This window comes from Motacilla alba, chromosome 13 (genome assembly GCF_015832195.1).
Source record: "Motacilla alba alba isolate MOTALB_02 chromosome 13, Motacilla_alba_V1.0_pri, whole genome shotgun sequence".
Taxonomy (NCBI): domain Eukaryota; kingdom Metazoa; phylum Chordata; class Aves; order Passeriformes; family Motacillidae; genus Motacilla; species Motacilla alba.
Genome location: NC_052028.1, coordinates 2,484,424 through 2,502,403, shown reverse-complemented (window position 1 = coordinate 2,502,403; position 17,980 = coordinate 2,484,424). Strand labels below are relative to the sequence as shown.

The 17,980-nt window shown below is 58.2% G+C and overlaps 3 protein-coding genes across 3 annotated transcripts in view; all 3 read left to right on the top strand.

Annotated features, from left to right (window-relative positions):
- The first annotated feature begins 1,636 nt into the window (after positions 1-1,636).
- LOC119706660 (protocadherin alpha-2-like) lies at positions 1,637-4,535 on the top strand. The gene has a single exon (XM_038150577.1). The coding sequence runs from the start codon at positions 1,662-1,664 to the stop codon at positions 4,533-4,535; it is 2,874 nt and encodes a 957-aa protein (XP_038006505.1). The 5' UTR covers positions 1,637-1,661.
- A 4,767-nt stretch (positions 4,536-9,302) lies between these two features.
- The window catches only part of LOC119706319 (protocadherin alpha-C2-like), a 107,432-nt gene continuing 98,754 nt past the window's right edge, over positions 9,303-17,980 (top strand). The window contains exon 1 of the mRNA XM_038149812.1: positions 9,303-11,960. Within this exon, the coding sequence (XP_038005740.1) occupies positions 9,432-11,960 (2,529 nt within the window). The 5' untranslated portion in view covers positions 9,303-9,431. The remainder of the gene's footprint in view (positions 11,961-17,980) is intronic.
- LOC119706654 (protocadherin alpha-2-like) lies at positions 12,711-17,943 on the top strand. Its single transcript, XM_038150570.1, has one exon. It carries the CDS (start codon positions 15,280-15,282, stop codon positions 17,941-17,943), a length of 2,664 nt encoding a protein of 887 aa, XP_038006498.1. The 5' UTR covers positions 12,711-15,279.

The following is a 17,980-nucleotide window of genomic DNA, read 5'->3' as shown; positions in this document are numbered from 1 at the left end:
GGAAACACCTCTGAACATCTCCTTGGTTACCTCTGCCCTTGAAAGGGAAAGAAGGGGAAGAGTGGGATCCTTAGGGATTTTTTCTCTCATTTCACCAAAGCTGCCCATCCGTGTGATTTCTTCTATTTCTCTCACATATGCATGTTGTTGGTAAAATGGATAAGATGCGGACTGCTGAATTTTGACAGCTGTCAGGCTGTCGGGTATTTGGGCCATTTCCCACCGGTGTGGGGAATGTCTACTCTGCTCTTCTGAGCTAAGTTTCACTTTGAAAGAATGTCCTTAGCTTTCAAGCCTCCTTCCTTGCTTCTCCTGGGATTCAAGTGCACAAGGGAAACTGTGCACTGTCCGGTTTCTGTGGAACATGAGTCGCTTTCTCCTGTCCAGCTTGCCCAGAAAAACTGATAATATCAACTGAAAATATAATTAAAAATCAATACTCCTGTCCTCAAAATGTATAATTTTCTGAAGAACAAATCAGTGATGCTACAGGTAAGTCACTAGCACATAAAGTGAATGAATCTGAGGGATAGATGTACTTGAACTCCTTTTCAGTTGTAGCATCTTTATGTTGGACTGACCAAATGTTGACTCTTGAATGAGCACAGCACCACTGTCTGCACTTGTTCTTTTCCTGCTGCTTTCAGGCCCAGCCTGAGTGTGTGGCAGCCAGTAGGGGTGGAGGAAGGACCACAATCCATTTCGTGGAGGTGCTGTGTTGGGAGGCAAGGGGATGTTCATAGTGAAAACGACACGGTGTTATCTTCATGGCTTCAGTCTGGCTCCATATCAGGTTGTTCATGCTGATGAAGCCGGGGCGTTTGGTGGGGTCTCTTGCCCCTGGATACCGAGGTCCTAGGTGTGTTGCTGTGACAGTGCTTGCCTGTCTGAAAGGGAAAGCAAGAGCTTGATTTCATTGTACAAGTGGAAGATGAGGCAGAAGAGCAGCTCTTTATGGAGATAGAAGAAGAGTACTTGCAAGCAGTAGTTGCTTTCTCAGTATTCTTGGAGGATTTGGGCTCTTTGTAGTAGCTCTGTATACTCAAGTGTCTGAGGCTTGATTGTTGTGGATTCTGATCTTATGTAGGAAAGCTCTTCTCTGTCGTATAATGCTATCTTCATGGAAAGGAGGAGGGAGGGAAGGAAGGAAGTGATGGAGAGAGGGAAGGAAGGAAGACTTTACTGGCATATGGCAGATTCTATTGCTGTACACAGAAAAGGAGCAGAGCAAGAAAGGAGGACATAAAAGGAGTGAGAGAAGAGAAGGAAAAGCAAAAAGAAAATTACATGAAGGAATGACTCAAGGAGGCACCTAAGGATGAAAGAGGACAAAGAGAAGAAAGAAAACAACAACAAAGGAGATGAGCAATGCCCACCGAGCTTACCTCTAATCGCTGGGCGGAGTTGGTTCCCAACAACCTCCACCTCAATAAGAATACCCCGCGGTCCTCCGCCGATGCTCCAGAAGTACAGTTGCAGGATCAGACTTGTTTTCCCTGCTGTCTGGAGCCGGCAGCGACATGCGAGTGACGAAGAGGATTAAGGAGGGTAACAAAGAAAAAAACCCCAAAACATAAAGAATAAAATGAAAGACAAGCACAGTCGGAAGATACTCCTGGAAGAGATGCTCATCTCGGGTCGGCAGCGCGGGTGCTATTGCGATGGGTGTCTGGCGGCGGAGCAGCGCACGGTGTCGCTGCAGGCTCAGGAACGGCTGCGTGTGGGCGGCTCCGCCCCGGTGCGGCGGAGAGCCCGGCTGTGAGCGCGGGGGGGCGGCGCGGGCCGGGCAGCAGAGCCGGAGCGTCCGGGCGGCGGCGGGGAGCCGTGCGGGGCCCGGGCCGGGGTCGGCAGCCACAGCGGCGGCGGCGGCGGCGACAGCGACAGAGGCGGCGGCAGCAGCAAGGATGGGCGAGCGCTGGAGTGCGGCGGTGCGGGTGCTGGTGCTGCAGGCGGCCTGGGCGCTGGCGGGCGGGCAGGTGCGCTACTCGGTGCCGGAGGAAGCCAAGGGCGGCACGGTGGTGGGCCGGCTGGCGCAGGACCTGGGCCTGGAGGCGGGCGAGGCGGAGGCGCGGCGGCTGCGGCTGGTGGCGCAGGGCCGGCGGGCGAGCGTGGAGGTGAGCGCGGCGAGCGGCGCGCTGCTGGTGAGCTCGCGGCTCGACCGGGAGGAGCTGTGCGGCAAGAGCGCGCCGTGCGCGCTGCGCCTGGAGGTGCTGCTGGAGCGGCCGCTGCGCGTCTTCCATGTGCAGCTGGAGGTCACCGACATCAACGACAATGCCCCCGTCTTCCCCGCCGCCCGAAAAAACATCAGCATCGCGGAACTGTCTGTGCCGGGATCTCGTTTCCCGCTGGAGGGCGCGTCGGATGCGGATATCGGAGCGAACGCGCAGCTCTCCTACACACTCAGCCCCAGCGAGCATTTCTCTCTGGATTTACAAAAATCCCATGAGCGCAATATTGAACCTGAACTCGTTCTAACGAAATCTCTGGACCGCGAGACGATTCCCGTGCACCGGTTGGTGCTGACGGCGACTGACGGGGGCCGGCCGTCTCTGACGGGCACCATGGAGCTGCTGATCTCGGTGGAGGATGCCAATGACAACGCGCCCCAGTTCAACCAGTCCGTGTATAAAGTGCAGCTGCCGGAGAGCGCTGCGGTGGGGACGCTGGTGACGAGGGTGAATGCAACGGATGCGGACGAGGGAATTAACAGTGAAGTGACCTATGCTGTGACGAATTTCATTCCCCCGAGTGGAAAAGATGTGATTTCTGTCAATCCGAATACCGGGGAAATTCACCTTACAGCAGCCTTGGACTTCGAAGACGTCAACATGTACGATTTTCGTATTGTAGCAAAAGATAAGGGAACTCCCTCGCTGTCCGGCCACTGCAAGGTGGTGCTGGAGGTGCTGGACGTGAACGACAACGCGCCGGAGGTGTGGGTGACGTCGCTGTCGGTGCCGGTGTCGGAGGACGCGTCGGTGGGGACGGTGGTGGCCGTGCTGAGCGTGTCGGACCGGGACTCGGGGGAGAACGGGCGCGTGCGGTGCTGGGTGTGGCCGGCGTCGCCGTTCGGTCTGGAGGCGACGTTCGCGGGCTCGTACTCGCTGGTGCTGCGCGAGGCGCTGGACCGGGAGCGGGTGTCGGAGTACGAGGTGGAGGTGCGTGCGGAGGACGGCGGGGCGCCGACGCTGCGCGCCAGGCGCGGGCTGCGGCTGCCGGTGTCGGACGTGAACGACAACGCGCCCGCGTTCGCGCAGGCCGTGTACACGGTGCTGGCGCGGGAGAACAACGCGGCGGGCGCGGAGCTGGCGCGGCTGTGGGCGCGGGACCCGGACGAGGCGGGCAACGGCCGCGTCAGCTACTCGCTGTGGGAGGGCGGCGTGGGCGGCGGCGGGGCCGCGGGCTCGTCGTCGTGGTGGTCGTCGGGCGGCGGGTGGCGGGCGGCGTCGAGCTACGTGTCGGTGGACGCGGAGAGCGGGCGCGTGTGGGCGCTGCAGCCCTTGGACTACGAGGAGCTGCAGGTGCTGCAGTTCGAGGTGCGCGCGGTGGACGCGGGGGAGCCGCCGCTGAGCGGCAACGCCACGGTGCAGCTCTTCGTGCTGGACGAGAACGACAACGCGCCGGCGCTGCTGCCGCCCGCGGGCTCGGCGCCGGAGGCGGGCGCGGCGGCGGCGGCGGAGGCGGCGGCGGGGGCGCTGGGCTTGGGCTGGGAGTCGGGCACGCTGTGGGCTCGGGCGGCGTGGGGGGCGCCGGCGGGGCAGGTGGTGGCGAAGATCCGCGCCGTGGACGCCGACTCGGGCTACAACGCGTGGCTGCGCTACGAGCTGTGGGAGCCGCGGGGCAAGGGCCCGTTCCGCGTGGGGCTCTACAGCGGCGAGGTGAGCACGGCGCGGGCGCTGGACGAGGCGGACGGGCCTCGCCACAGGCTGCTGATCGTCGTGCGCGACCACGGCGAGCCGGCGCGCTCGGCCACGGCCACGCTCAGCGTGTCGCTGCTCGAGGCCGCCGAGGCGGCGCTGGCCGCGGCCGCGGGATCCTCCTCGGCGGCGGCGGCGGCGGCGTCGTCGTCGCGCTCGGCGGCGGGCGTGGAGCTCGGGCCCGGCGCGGCGAGCGCGGCCACCAACGTGTGGCTGGTGGTGGCCATCTGCGCCGTGTCCAGCCTCTTCCTGCTGGCCGTGGTGCTCTACGCGGCGTCGCGCTGGGCGCCGCGGGCCGCCGTGCTCTCGGCGCCCGGGCCCACGACGCTCGTGTGCGCCAGCGAAGTGGGCAGCTGGTCGTACTCGCAGCGCCACAGCCGGAGCCTGTGCGTGGCCGACGGCGCCGCCAAGAGCGACCTCATGGTTTTCAGCCCCAACTTCCCTCCGCCGCCGCCCGGCGCCGCGCCCAAGGACACGCAGCCGGAGCCCTCCGCTCTCCTCGACACGGTCAGTGGCAATACCTTGCTCGTCTCCCATTCGTACCCAACCCTTCTCTCCCTCTCGGTGTGCAGGCTGTGCGGGAGTCCAGGCTCCGTTCCCAGGGGCCGAGAGCGATGAGTGCTTGACGGGTGCTTAAGGGTATTAATGGCATCTTTTGATCTGCCCTTACGGGGATATCGATTTATTGCAGCACCTCGGAGTAGTTATGGTCCGCTGCTGCAGTTTGCTGCTCTGTGTGTGAACTGTTCTGTCCTAGAATGTAATCGCTGCTCATTGCGATGAGCGATGCCGCAAGGTGTCGGCTTTGGAAACAGTCTTGCCTGGTTGTGTGTAGCGTTTCCATCCGAGCTTGCTGAAGGATCAGAAAATATATAGGTTGAGATTTTTGCAGTCCCCAGGCACCATTTGTTACCTTATTTCCTTTGGTATCTACTGACCGTGCTGGTATTGGTCTGGTTTCTCAGGGAAAACTGTTATCCTCCTCTAATTCTGCTCACGGGATTGTCTGATGCAAGGCGACAATTTTATTTTCCTAGACAAAACTTCTCCTTCTACCACCAGGCTCATTAGGAAAGTAGGGAACCTGTGACTAACATCTCTGTGTTTCCATGATCTTTTTTTCCACGTATTATGTTGCTGTCATTAGTAGCATAAAGTGTAGGGCCAGAGGGGTATGGTCCAAGGGAAGTGTAAGAAGGAAGAAAATTTTTTTTGTTTTCCTGCTGCTCCTGTTCCCAAGGCTGTGGATTTGTGCTCCTGGCCCGTGAAATAGCATGAAATCCACTGGCCTGTTTGGATGTTCTTTCAAAATTTGCATCAATGGTGACATCATTTCAAAAGCCCTGGAAATCTCTTCTGAAGAAACAAAGTAACAATCCCAAAAATCAAAGAACCACCATTCCCCCCTACAAGTCTCAAATAACACTCTCCTACACAGTAACTACCATGTATTAGACTTGTGTTCTCACCGACACTTTGTTTTTTTCCTCAGAGCATGACATCAATGGCATCACCATGTAGAGCTGCCCCAATATCACCTTTAGAAAGAGTTTTGCTCCCAGGTCTGCCAGGTTTCCATCTGAGGTTGCTGAAGCATTATAAAACATGAAATGTCAGCATCAGGGGTTCTGCTGTAAGCTGCATTGATGGTGCCATCCCTGAGTTTATTATGGTGCTGTCATTCCTGAGAAGGATAAGCAAAATCCGTGTTGAGCCTTGAGATAGGAACGGCAGCTGTGGTCTGTGACAACTGATTAGGGCCTGGCCATTTCCTTATCTGTGGGGTGACCTTGAGAAGTGGGAAAGCGTGGTTTTGGGGAGGCAGTAAATCCATGGGAAGGCCACGGGTCATGACATAAGAAAAGAGCATGAGATTGTATGTTTGTCTTGAGAACCCATCTCAGAGTGGTGAGTGGAGGATGCCCTAAAGGAAAGTGTGGGGCAGGATGGAACAGAATGCTCTTGCCATGGATCATTTTCCAGGCCCTAAGGGTCTGGAGTGGGACACCTTCCTGATCATGTGACATTGTGTGACTCTGAAATGCTCACACTGTTCCTTTGAGGTTCTCAGTATCTTTCATCAGAGGCAGGCCCCTGTGCTGCTGCCTGCCTGGTGTAGGCCATGTGTTGGTAAGAGCTGGTGAGATGGAGAGTACAGAATGTTGTCTGATGAGCTGCTTGTTTCAGAAATGCTGTTGTGGGAGGGGAACACTTCAGGCTGCTGTCCTGGTGTAGTGGTGGGCATTCATAGCCGTTTTCACAGCCATTGGTGTTGCCATGATGGTTCCTTGCTCCTCCTCAGGTGGGATTTATAGGGACACATGATGAGGCTGTAATCTTTATGTGCTCAACTTCCCCTACTTGTGCACTGCACGGGTGGCCCCAGGAGAGATGATTTGTCCTGTTGTCACACAGGGCTCCCTCTGGTATTTGCAGGTACAAACCTGCACTGCAGCCCTGCTCTGGTTTCGTGTGCCAGAAATTGTCCCACCCAGCTGACATTGGGAGTGCTTTTGTGCTTTGTATTTGCTGTGGTTGTCTTGATGATATCAAGATGTGTGGACTGGAGTCAGAGCTGTCACCATTCTAATCACAGAATCTTCATGGACTCTAAATGAAGCTTTGTGGTGTTTCCACCCAAAATGGCTGAAAAGGAGCAAAGCAGTGGTGGTGAACAGGCAACTGGGGAGAGCCTGCCAGCTGCTGTGTGGCTTTTCAGCCCTCAGTGTGTTCTCTGTGCCAATCATGAGGGAAGGTGAGGATGTTCGAGGAATTGACTCACGGGCAGAGCAGAGTTTACAGCTGGGTCATATTGCTGGGTTCTAGCAATGTTTGATATTTTGGCAGTGATCCTGCATGTGGCACTAAATAGGGCCTGGACCCATGAGGTGGGGAGGGTGAGTTTGAGTGGGGAAGAGTGTTGCCTAAGGAAAATGTGGATACTGGCTAGAACAACATCTATGTCATTGGAGAGGAGGTACGGAGACCTCATTTCACATGGTATGGGGTAAAGAATATAGGTAGCACACCTCGAGAAAAAGCCCGTGTGCACAGGATCCTGTCAGGATCCTGTCAGGACCAAGAATACAAGCAGCACACCTCAAGAAAAAGCCCATGTGCACAGGATCCTGTCAGGACCTCCAGTAGTTCTGCATATTCTTGTGCTCTCTTGTTCCGTGTGACATTGCTGCTTGTGACATTACCTGCCATACGTGCCTAATAATGCTTGTAGTTTGTTGGTCAAACAGAAGGTTTTTCAAATTGGTATCATGCCAACCTTCTTGGAACATTGCCTGGGTTATTTCTCTGGTCTTGGTCTTGCTAGGGACAGGAGATTGCTGGTAACATCAAGGGGCACGGTCCCTTTAAACCAACAGTCCTGGTCCTGGCGTTTCTTTTCCTGAAAAGCAACCAGCAATGCTACAGGTGACTTGCTTGTACCTGAAGAAGCTGTGTGTGAGAGGCAGATGTACTTTGGTTCCTGCTCAGCTGTGATATCTTCATATTGGGTTGACTGAATGTTGCCTGGATTGAAATGCCTGTGGGTTTGGAGCACCACTGCCTGCTCTCATTCCTTTCCTGTTGCTGCCTGGCACAGGGTGAGCACGTGGAAGCAAGGACAGATGGAGAAGTGACATTAATGCATTTTTTGGGATAGATGTTGGGCATGCAGCAGATATTCTCAGTGGCAATGCCGTGGTGTTACACTGGTGGCTTTGGGGTGGATTTGCAGGTGGAATATGAGTGAGGAAGAAGAGCTCTTCATAGAAGTGTGGGAGCACTGCTTGACCGTGATGTCATTGTGCTTGTGTGACACTGGAGGATCTTTGTGCTGGGCTGTGATGGGTTCGAGTTCCCAAATGAGTCTCGTCAGTGTTGTTTGGAATCTTTGGAGACTCTTTCATGAGATGTCTCAGCGGCTGTTTCTCTGGCTTTTGTGTCGGAGGGTGGTGGAACCTGTTCTGATGTAGCAGAGCTGTTCTTTGCCACCTGACTGCCTTGCTGTGCTATTGCAGGCTCGTGAGAGGACTGGAGGCTGAAGAGTGCGGCCTTTGCTCGAAAGGGAGGGGAATGTGCGGGTGCGTGGGTGGGAGGGAAGCAGAACTGTTGATCGTTGTTCCCAATCCACAGGGACAGGAGGTGGTAGGGAAATGAGAATTCCGGCCCAAGGGCATGTCTGTGGTTTGTGGCAGGGGTGCTGTAGATATCTTGAATGTATTTTTTGAAGGAAAAAAATGAACAGAAGTTACAAGGATGGAAGCAGAAAATATGGAAAGCAATGTCAAGATGCAAATAATGAGGAAAGCAAACAAAGATAAAGGAAGAGAGGGAGGAAGAAGAGACAAGAAGAAAGAAGTAGAAATAGAGATTTAAAAATTAAATGTGGACTTGAAGGAATCAGTGTCACAAAAACCAATTCGGTATTTTTCCAAAGGACATTTACATTGTTCGTTGTGAGCACGTTGAAAACATTTTGGCCAATGAAAAGAAAAACAAAAAAGAGAAGAAGAGACAAGGTGGAATCAGAAGAGGAGGGGGCCAAATAGGACAGGGATAAGTATTAAAGAAAAGACAGGAGAACAGAACAAGGAAAAGAAGGGAAAGAGAGAAGAGAAGGGCAAAAAAGAAGTAGGAAATGGAAGTAAGAAGAAGATTTAAAAGCAAGTAAGGAGCTTGTTGAAGAAAAAATAAAGCCGGAAGGAAATGAACGGAGAAAAGTACAGGATAGAAAAATAGAAGTGACGATACAGCAGATGACGGGAACGCACCTACCTCTGCCGACAGAGTTGGAGTTGGTACACAACAAAACTCCATCATGGCCACAGCATCGGGTTCCGGCGCTGGTGACTCCGACTTCGATGATCAGTGCCGCGGTGCTGGAGAGAAACAAACGACCTTTCCAGTGCGGCTAAAGAATGGTGAAGGATGAAAACAGAAAAAAAAAAAAAGGAGCAAAGAGTGGGGAACGACAGGACAAGGACGAAGAAGAAAAACAAGGAAAGAAGACGGAGAAGGAGGAAAGAAAATAATAGAAAGAGGGGGGGAAAGTAGGACTGAGAAGGGAAACGAAACATGATTTAAAAAAAAAGGAATTGAATGAAGAAAGCAACATGAAGTAAGAAAGACGATGTAAGAAAAGACATGAAGGATTGTTTGCAAGGAAAAAGTGAGCGATTCAAACCTGAATAATAAAAAGAAAGAGAATCGACCACGGTAGGAAGAAATAGCAGAGGAGATGGCCATGACGAGTAGGAAGCACAGGAGATGCTGCGGAGCGTGCGGGGCGGCGGAGCAGCGCACGGTGTCGCTGCAGGCTCAGGAACGGCTGCGTGTGGGCGGCTCCGCCCCGGTGCGGCGGAGAGCCCGGCTGTGAGCGCGGGGGGGGCGGCGCGGGCCGGGCAGCAGAGCCGGAGCGTCCGGGCGGCGGCGGGGAGCCGTGCGGGGCCCGGGCCGGGGCCGGCAGCCACAGCGGCGGCGGCGGCGACAGCCACAGCGGCGGCGGCAGCAGGAAGGATGGGCGAGCGCTGGAGTGCGGCGGTGCGGGTGCTGGTGCTGCAGGCGGCCTGGGCGCTGGCGGGCGGGCAGGTGCGCTACTCGGTGCCGGAGGAAGCCAAGGGCGGCACGGTGGTGGGCCGGCTGGCGCAGGACCTGGGCCTGGAGGCGGGCGAGGCGGAGGCGCGGCGGCTGCGGCTGGTGGCGCAGGGCCGGCGGGCGAGCGTGGAGGTGAGCGCGGCGAGCGGCGCGCTGCTGGTGAGCTCGCGGCTCGACCGGGAGGAGCTGTGCGGCAAGAGCGCGCCGTGCGCGCTGCGCCTGGAGGTGCTGCTGGAGCGGCCGCTGCGCGTCTTCCATGTGCAGCTGGAGGTCACCGACATCAACGACAATGCCCCCGTCTTCCCCGCCGCCCGCAAAAACATCAGCATCGCGGAATTCACCACTCTGCCTGGGACTCGTTTCCCGCTGGAGGGCGCGTCGGATGCGGATATCGGAGCGAACGCGCAGCTCTCCTACACACTCAGCCCCAGCGAGTATTTTAGCTTGGAAGTGAAATCCAAAGACGAAAATAAAGTCTCCGTACTGCTCGTATTAACGAAATCTCTGGACCGCGAGACGATTCCCGTGCACCGGTTGGTGCTGACGGCGACTGACGGGGGCCGGCCGTCTCTGACGGGCACCATGGAGCTGGTGATCTCGGTGCTGGATGTGAACGACAACGCGCCCCAGTTCAACCAGTCCGTGTACAAAGTGCAGGTACCAGAAAATACGGCCCCCGGAACTGTGTTTTTCCAGCTAACAGCGAAAGACAAAGATGAGGGAATTAATCAAGAAATATATTATTCTTTCAGCGACGCGATTTCTGCCAAAATTCAGGACCTTTTCCAAATCGACGAAAAGTCCGGGGAAATACGGACTGCCGGGGAACTGGATTTCGAGGACACTCAGTCATATGACCTGGAGATCGAAGCGAGAGATAAAGGGACACCCCCGCTGTCGGGTCACTGCAGTGTGGAACTGAAAGTGCTGGACGTGAACGACAACGCGCCCGAGGTGTGGGTGACGTCGCTGTCGGTGCCGGTGTCGGAGGACGCGTCGGTGGGGACGGTGGTGGCCGTGCTGAGCGTGTCGGACCGGGACTCGGGGGAGAACGGGCGCGTGCGGTGCTGGGTGTGGCCGGCGTCGCCGTTCGGTCTGGAGGCGACGTTCGCGGGCTCGTACTCGCTGGTGCTGCGCGAGGCGCTGGACCGGGAGCGGGTGTCGGAGTACGAGGTGGAGGTGCGTGCGGAGGACGGCGGGGCGCCGGCGCTGCGCGCCAGGCGCGGGCTGCGGCTGCCGGTGTCGGACGTGAACGACAACGCGCCCGCGTTCGCGCAGGCCGTGTACACGGTGCTGGCGCGGGAGAACAACGCGGCGGGCGCGGAGCTGGCGCGGCTGTGGGCGCGGGACCCGGACGAGGCGGGCAACGGCCGCGTCAGCTACTCGCTGTGGGAGGGCGGCGTGGGCAGCGGCGGGGCCGCGGGCTCGTCGTCGTGGTGGTCGTCGGGCGGCGGGTGGCGGGCGGCGTCGAGCTACGTGTCGGTGGACGCGGAGAGCGGGCGCGTGTGGGCGCTGCAGCCCTTGGACTACGAGGAGCTGCAGGTGCTGCAGTTCGAGGTGCGCGCGGTGGACGCGGGGGAGCCGCCGCTGAGCGGCAACGCCACGGTGCAGCTCTTCGTGCTGGACGAGAACGACAACGCGCCGGCGCTGCTGCCGCCCGCGGGCTCGGCGGCGGAGGCGGGCGCGGCGGCGGCGGCGGCGGAGGCGGCGGCGGGGGCGCCGGGCTTGGGCTGGGAGTCGGGCACGCTGTGGGCTCGGGCGGCGTGGGGGGCGCCGGCGGGGCAGGTGGTGGCGAAGATCCGCGCCGTGGACGCCGACTCGGGCTACAACGCGTGGCTGCGCTACGAGCTGTGGGAGCCGCGGGGCAAGGGCCCGTTCCGCGTGGGGCTCTACAGCGGCGAGGTGAGCACGGCGCGGGCGCTGGACGAGGCGGACGGGCCTCGCCACAGGCTGCTGATCGTCGTGCGCGACCACGGCGAGCCGGCGCGCTCGGCCACGGCCACGCTCAGCGTGTCGCTGCTCGAGGCCGCCGAGGCGGCGCTGGCCGCGGCCGCGGGATCCTCCTCGGCGGCGGCGGCGGCGGCGGCGTCGCCGTCGCGCTCGGCGGCGGGCGCGGAGCTCGGGCCCGGCGCGGCGAGCGCGGCCACCAACGTGTGGCTGGTGGTGGCCATCTGCGCCGTGTCCAGCCTCTTCCTGCTGGCCGTGGTGCTCTACGCGGCGTCGCGCTGGGCGCCGCGGGCCGCCGTGCTCTCGGCGCCCGGGCCCACGACGCTCGTGTGCGCCAGCGAAGTGGGCAGCTGGTCGTACTCGCAGCGCCACAGCCGGAGCCTGTGCGTGGCCGACGGCGCCGCCAAGAGCGACCTCATGGTTTTCAGCCCCAACTTCCCTCCGCCGCCGCCCGCCGCCGCGCCCAAGGACACGCAGCCGGAGCCCTCCGCTCTCCTCGACACGGTCAGTGGCGCTGCTTTGCTCGCCTCTATTCCTTTCCCCTTTGCCCATTGTCTCTCGTTTCCCAAACTGTTTGTTTTATTAGCCGGGCTCCGCCCCCGCAGCCTGAAGGCGATAGGTGCTTAGATGTGTTAATTGCACCTTTGTATTTGCTGCCTTGTCCTTGCAGATGGAGGATATCTCTGTTACCCCCTTAGGCTACGCACCTGAAATTTGCTGGTGTGGATATGAATTGTTCTGCCGTAGAATGAAATCTCTGCTGAGTGTGATGAGAGCTTCCTTTGATTCCTCGAGGCTTCAGTTTTGGGGACAGCGTTCCTTCTTGCTGGTTGAATAGGTTTTCCACCCGAGCTTGCTGATGGTGTGCAGGTTAGGCTGTGGTGGTGACCGTCTGCCAGGCGCTGTGTATCTCCTCATTGCCTTTGCTGACTGCAGACCGTGGTGGTATCCCGGGTGGTTTCTTCTCTGGCCTCATGTTCTATCATTTGTTCTCTACAAGAGACGCAAGGCAAGGTGATCATTTGGACTTCCGTCCTCATGTCATTATGGAAATTAGGAAGGCTTTGTGGCCTTTTCATGTTTTGTTTTTTTTTTTTTTTTTTTTTTTTTTTCCCTCCCAGTTTTTGCTATGTATAGTTGTTATTTTGAATTCCTGGATGAACAGATGACTTGATGGATACTGATCTCTTTTTTTGGTTTGTTTTTTCAATATTTACATTTGGAACAGCTTTAAAATTCCCTGTAAATCCTCTTCAAAGCAATGACAACAAAAAATTTCTTCTACTCAGTATAGAGCCACTGCGTTTGTGAGTTCATCATCGTGTTGCTTGTTCTCTCTCAGCATGACATCAGTGTCCATTGCCATGAGAGCTGTCCCAACATGACTGCTCTAATAAATATTGGTCTCATGTCTCACAAAAAGAGCTCAAGATGCAGCTGCAGAGTCTGTCAGACCATGTATGTGATACCATCTGTGTGGATTTCCCAGTGCTCTCATTGCTGGGAATGGTAAGCAAAAGTCTAATTGATCCCTGAGGTAGGAAAGGAAATTGTGCCTTGTCACAGAGGTGAATGTGGCAGTGACACTGAGCAGGTCCTGGCCCTGTCCTGGTTTGAAAGGTGACCTTGAGCACTGGGAAGACTCCTCTGAGGGAACCGGAAATCATATGTAAGACAATGGGTCATATCATAGGAGGATAGGAAGGGGAATTGTGTCCTTTTCTGGAGAATTTTAGAGACTGGGGATTGGAGGATGCTTAGAGGAAAGCAGGAGGCAGGATGGGCCCAGAGTGCTTCTGCCTCGGGTCGTTTCTATTGTTCCAAGGCTCTGCTCTTGCAGACCTTCTGTATCTTGAGATAATATGTGGTGTCAAAATGGCCACGGAGTCCTCTGAGGTTATGAATATCTCCATCAGAGAGAGTTCCTTGTGCTGCTTCTGGCCTGACACAGGGAATGTGTTGGGTAACAGTTGGTAGCATGCAGACTGATGAACATTTTTGCTGCTGTTTTGGGGGTGGTGTTGTGGGCACAGGACAAACTGCTTTCCATGTGTATTGTAGGGTACTTATAGCAGCTGGCACAGCTCTTGCCATGGTGGATATTAGCTTCATCTCTTCAGAGATGATTTTTAAGGGCAGTTGAAGAGATGGGTTTAATCTGGTGCTATTCTTCCCCTTCTTGTGGCCCTGCATGGTGAGTCAGGGTGAGTGCTGTTATCACACATGGCTTATTCTGGTGTCTGGATGTGCACACCAAACCTCCACGTCTACAGAGCAGCCCAACTCTGGTTTTCTATTCTTGAAATTCTCTCATCCGGTTAACATTTTGAGTGCACTTGTGCTTTTGGTATGATCTCTTGAAGAAGAAGGTCTGTGGGGATTTGGATCAGTGTTGTTCACGACTCTAATCACAGAACGTTTGAAAACTCGGTTTGTGTCTGCTATTGCTGAAAAGGCACAAAGCATCCTGGCATGAGGGAAAAGTCAAAGAGTCACAGAATGGATTTGCAGCACATTATATATTTGTGCCAGGCATGGGGGACAGGAGAGAATTTGAATACGTCTTTGGGAACTGGGGAGGGAATAGAGAATGTCTGCTTAACTGCGGAGATCCCAGTTCCCCGGGTGTAAGATACAGGATCACAGCAGAATATCGTGAGGACGATCCCACCACACAGTGCTGCTCCTCTGGAATCCTAGCTGGACATCCAGAAGGTCTGCACCTCTGAGGGCACTGTTCGTTCTGGTATTGCTGCTTGTGAAGACGTCTGCCCTGCGTGCCTTTAATTACTTGGTTTTGATGTGGAATATTATTTATCTACGAGAAGCTGTTTGAAATTTGGATCATGCTGCCGAGCCATGTCTGAATGCTTCCTTGCAGTCAGAAGGGAAGAGGAATGAGAGCTTTTTCCAAAGAATGTGTTGCTAAACCGCGTCAAGAATGTTGAAGAGACGGTAAGACATTTCCCTTCTTGGTAAGGGAAGAGTGAACAGAGGATGGAAATGGAAGAAAATTGAAAGCAAGAAAAGTGTACTGAAGGAAGGAAAGATGGATATAGAGAAAGAGAAGGAAAGAAGAAAGTAGTAGAAAAAGAGAGACAGAAGGGGACAACGTATAAATGAGTTTAATGGCACGTCACTGATGCTACCACTATATACAAAAAGGAAACAATGCGGCAAAGGAGAGAAATAAAGAAAGAAAGGAAGAAGAGAAAGAAAACCAGAAAGAAGATGCTATGAAATCATGGCACAAGGAGGTAATTAAGAATAGAAGATGACAAAGAGAAGAAATTTAAAACAGGATTACGCACGGACGTTGCCTAAAAGTGCTGGCCGGAGATGATTGCCAACAGCCTCTGCCTCGGTTAGAATTCTGCATTCCAGCGCTGATGTCGTAACTTGAGGTGGAGAATCCGAATACTTTTGTTTGCAGTGCAGCGCCGGAGGCGACTGGAGAGATATCCGAAGGACTAAGAAGAGAGCAGCGGAAAATGTCCAAAGGATAAAATATAAAGGGAGCACGGTAAGAAGAAGCAGCAGAGGAGACGGCCATGACGGAGCGGAAGACACGGGCGCTGTCACGGAGCGTGCGGGGCGGCGGAGCAGCGCACGGTGTCGCTGCAGGCTCAGGAACGGCTGCGTGTGGGCGGCTCCGCCCCGGTGCGGCGGAGAGCCCGGCTGTGAGCGCGGGGGGGCGGCGCGGGCCGGGCAGCAGAGCCGGAGCGTCCGGGCGGCGGCGGGGAGCCGTGCGGGGCCCGGGCCGGGGCCGGCAGCCACAGCGGCGGCGGCGGCGACAGCGACAGCGGCGGCGGCAGCGGCAAGGATGGGCGAGCGCTGGAGTGCGGCGGTGCGGGTGCTGGTGCTGCAGGCGGCCTGGGCGCTGGCGGGCGGGCAGGTGCGCTACTCGGTGCCGGAGGAAGCCAAGGGCGGCACGGTGGTGGGGCGGCTGGCGCAGGACCTGGGCCTGGAGGCGGGCGAGGCGGAGGCGCGGCGGCTGCGGCTGGTGGCGCAGGGCCGGCGGGCGAGCGTGGAGGTGAGCGCGGCGAGCGGCGCGCTGCTGGTGAGCTCGCGGCTCGACCGGGAGGAGCTGTGCGGCAAGAGCGCGCCGTGCGCGCTGCGCCTGGAGGTGCTGCTGGAGCGGCCGCTGCGCGTCTTCCATGTGCAGCTGGAGGTCACCGACATCAACGACAATGCCCCCGTCTTCCCCTCCGCCCGAAAAAACATCAGCATCGCGGAATCGTCTGTGCCGGGGTCTCGTTTCCCGCTGGAGGGCGCGTCGGATGCGGATATCGGAGCGAACGCGCAGCTCTCCTACACACTCAGCCCCAGCGAGCATTTTAGAATAGAGGAAGAAAACAGGAACTCTCGCAGTAAGTCCCTGTTTCTGGTGCTTACTAAATCTCTGGACCGCGAGACGATTCCCGTGCACCGGTTGGTGCTGACGGCGACTGACGGGGGCCGGCCGTCTCTGACGGGCACAATGGAGCTGGTGATCTTCGTGGTAGATGCGAACGACAACGCGCCCCAGTTCAACCAGTCCGTGTATAATGTACATTTGTCTGAGGACGCCATACAAGGTACGCTAGTGGCACGGATGAATGCCACGGACGTGGACGAAGGAAGTAACAAAGAAGTGAAATATGAAATCGATACTATTGCTCCTCCCTCTGCCTCTGGTTTATTCAGCATTGATGCGAACACTGGGGAGATCAGACTGACAGGTACCCTGGACTATGAGGCAGTTAATTTATACGACATACATGTTAAGGCAACAGATAAAGGGACACCCTCGCTTTCAGGTCACTGCAAGGTGGAGCTGGAGGTGCTGGACGTGAACGACAACGCGCCGGAGGTGTGGGTGACGTCGCTGTCGGTGCCGGTGTCGGAGGACGCGTCGTTGGGGACGGTGGTGGCCGTGCTGAGCGTGTCGGACCGGGACTCGGGGGAGAACGGGCGCGTGCGGTGCTGGGTGTGGCCGGCGTCGCCGTTCGGTCTGGAGGCGACGTTCGCGGGCTCGTACTCGCTGGTGCTGCGCGAGGCGCTGGACCGGGAGCGGGTGTCGGAGTACGAGGTGGAGGTGCGTGCGGAGGACGGCGGGGCGCCGGCGCTGCGCGCCAGGCGCGGGCTGCGGCTGCCGGTGTCGGACGTGAACGACAACGCGCCCGCGTTCGCGCAGGCCGTGTACACGGTGCTGGCGCGGGAGAACAACGCGGCGGGCGCGGAGCTGGCGCGGCTGTGGGCGCGGGACCCGGACGAGGCGGGCAACGGCCGCGTCAGCTACTCGCTGTGGGAGGGCGGCGTGGGCGGCGGCGGGGCCGCGGGCTCGTCGTCGTGGTGGTCGTCGGGCGGCGGGTGGCGGGCGGCGTCGAGCTACGTGTCGGTGGACGCGGAGAGCGGGCGCGTGTGGGCGCTGCAGCCCTTGGACTACGAGGAGCTGCAGGTGCTGCAGTTCGAGGTGCGCGCGGTGGACGCGGGGGAGCCGCCGCTGAGCGGCAACGCCACGGTGCAGCTCTTCGTGCTGGACGAGAACGACAACGCGCCGGCGCTGCTGCCGCCCGCGGGCTCGGCGGCGGAGGCGGGCGCGGCGGCGGCGGCGGAGGCGGCGGCGGGGGCGCTGGGCTTGGGCTGGGAGTCGGGCACGCTGTGGGCTCGGGCGGCGTGGGGGGCGCCGGCGGGGCAGGTGGTGGCGAAGATCCGCGCCGTGGACGCCGACTCGGGCTACAACGCGTGGCTGCGCTACGAGCTGTGGGAGCCGCGGGGCAAGGGCCCGTTCCGCGTGGGGCTCTACAGCGGCGAGGTGAGCACGGCGCGGGCGCTGGACGAGGCGGACGGGCCTCGCCACAGGCTGCTGATCGTCGTGCGCGACCACGGCGAGCCGGCGCGCTCGGCCACGGCCACGCTCAGCGTGTCGCTGCTCGAGGCCGCTGAGGCGGCGCTGGCCGCGGCCGCGGGATCCTCCTCGGCGGCGGCGGCGGCGGCGGCGTCGTCGTCGCGCTCGGCGGCGGGCGTGGAGCTCGGGCCCGGCGCGGCGAGCGCGGCCACCAACGTGTGGCTGGTGGTGGCCATCTGCGCCGTGTCCAGCCTCTTCCTGCTGGCCGTGGTGCTCTACGCGGCGTCGCGCTGGGCGCCGCGGGCCGCCGTGCTCTCGGCGCCCGGGCCCACGACGCTCGTGTGCGCCAGCGAAGTGGGCAGCTGGTCGTACTCGCAGCGCCACAGCCGGAGCCTGTGCGTGGCCGACGGCGCTGCCAAGAGCGACCTCATGGTTTTCAGCCCCAACTTCCCTCCGCCGCCGCCCGGCGCCGCGCCCAAGGACACGCAGCCGGAGCCCTCCGCTCTCCTCGACACGGTCAGTGGCACTGCTTTGCTCGCCTCTTGGCTCTTTGCTTCGCCACCTCTTTTATCCTCCTCCCATTATATCTCACCCCTCAGAGAGTTCTTGCTTGTAGCGAAGCTCCGCCCCTGCACCCTCAGTGCCGTGGCTGCTTAACGGTATTAGGGGACATTTCCACCCTGGGCCTTGTCCT

What these genes read in the sequence shown, in the direction of transcription:
- LOC119706654 (XM_038150570.1), top strand. Translation starts at nt 15,280, where the DNA reads ATGGGCGAGCGCTGGAGTGCGGCGGTGCGGGTGCTGGTGCTGCAGGCG.
- LOC119706660 (XM_038150577.1), top strand. Translation starts at nt 1,662, where the DNA reads ATGGGTGTCTGGCGGCGGAGCAGCGCACGGTGTCGCTGCAGGCTCAGG.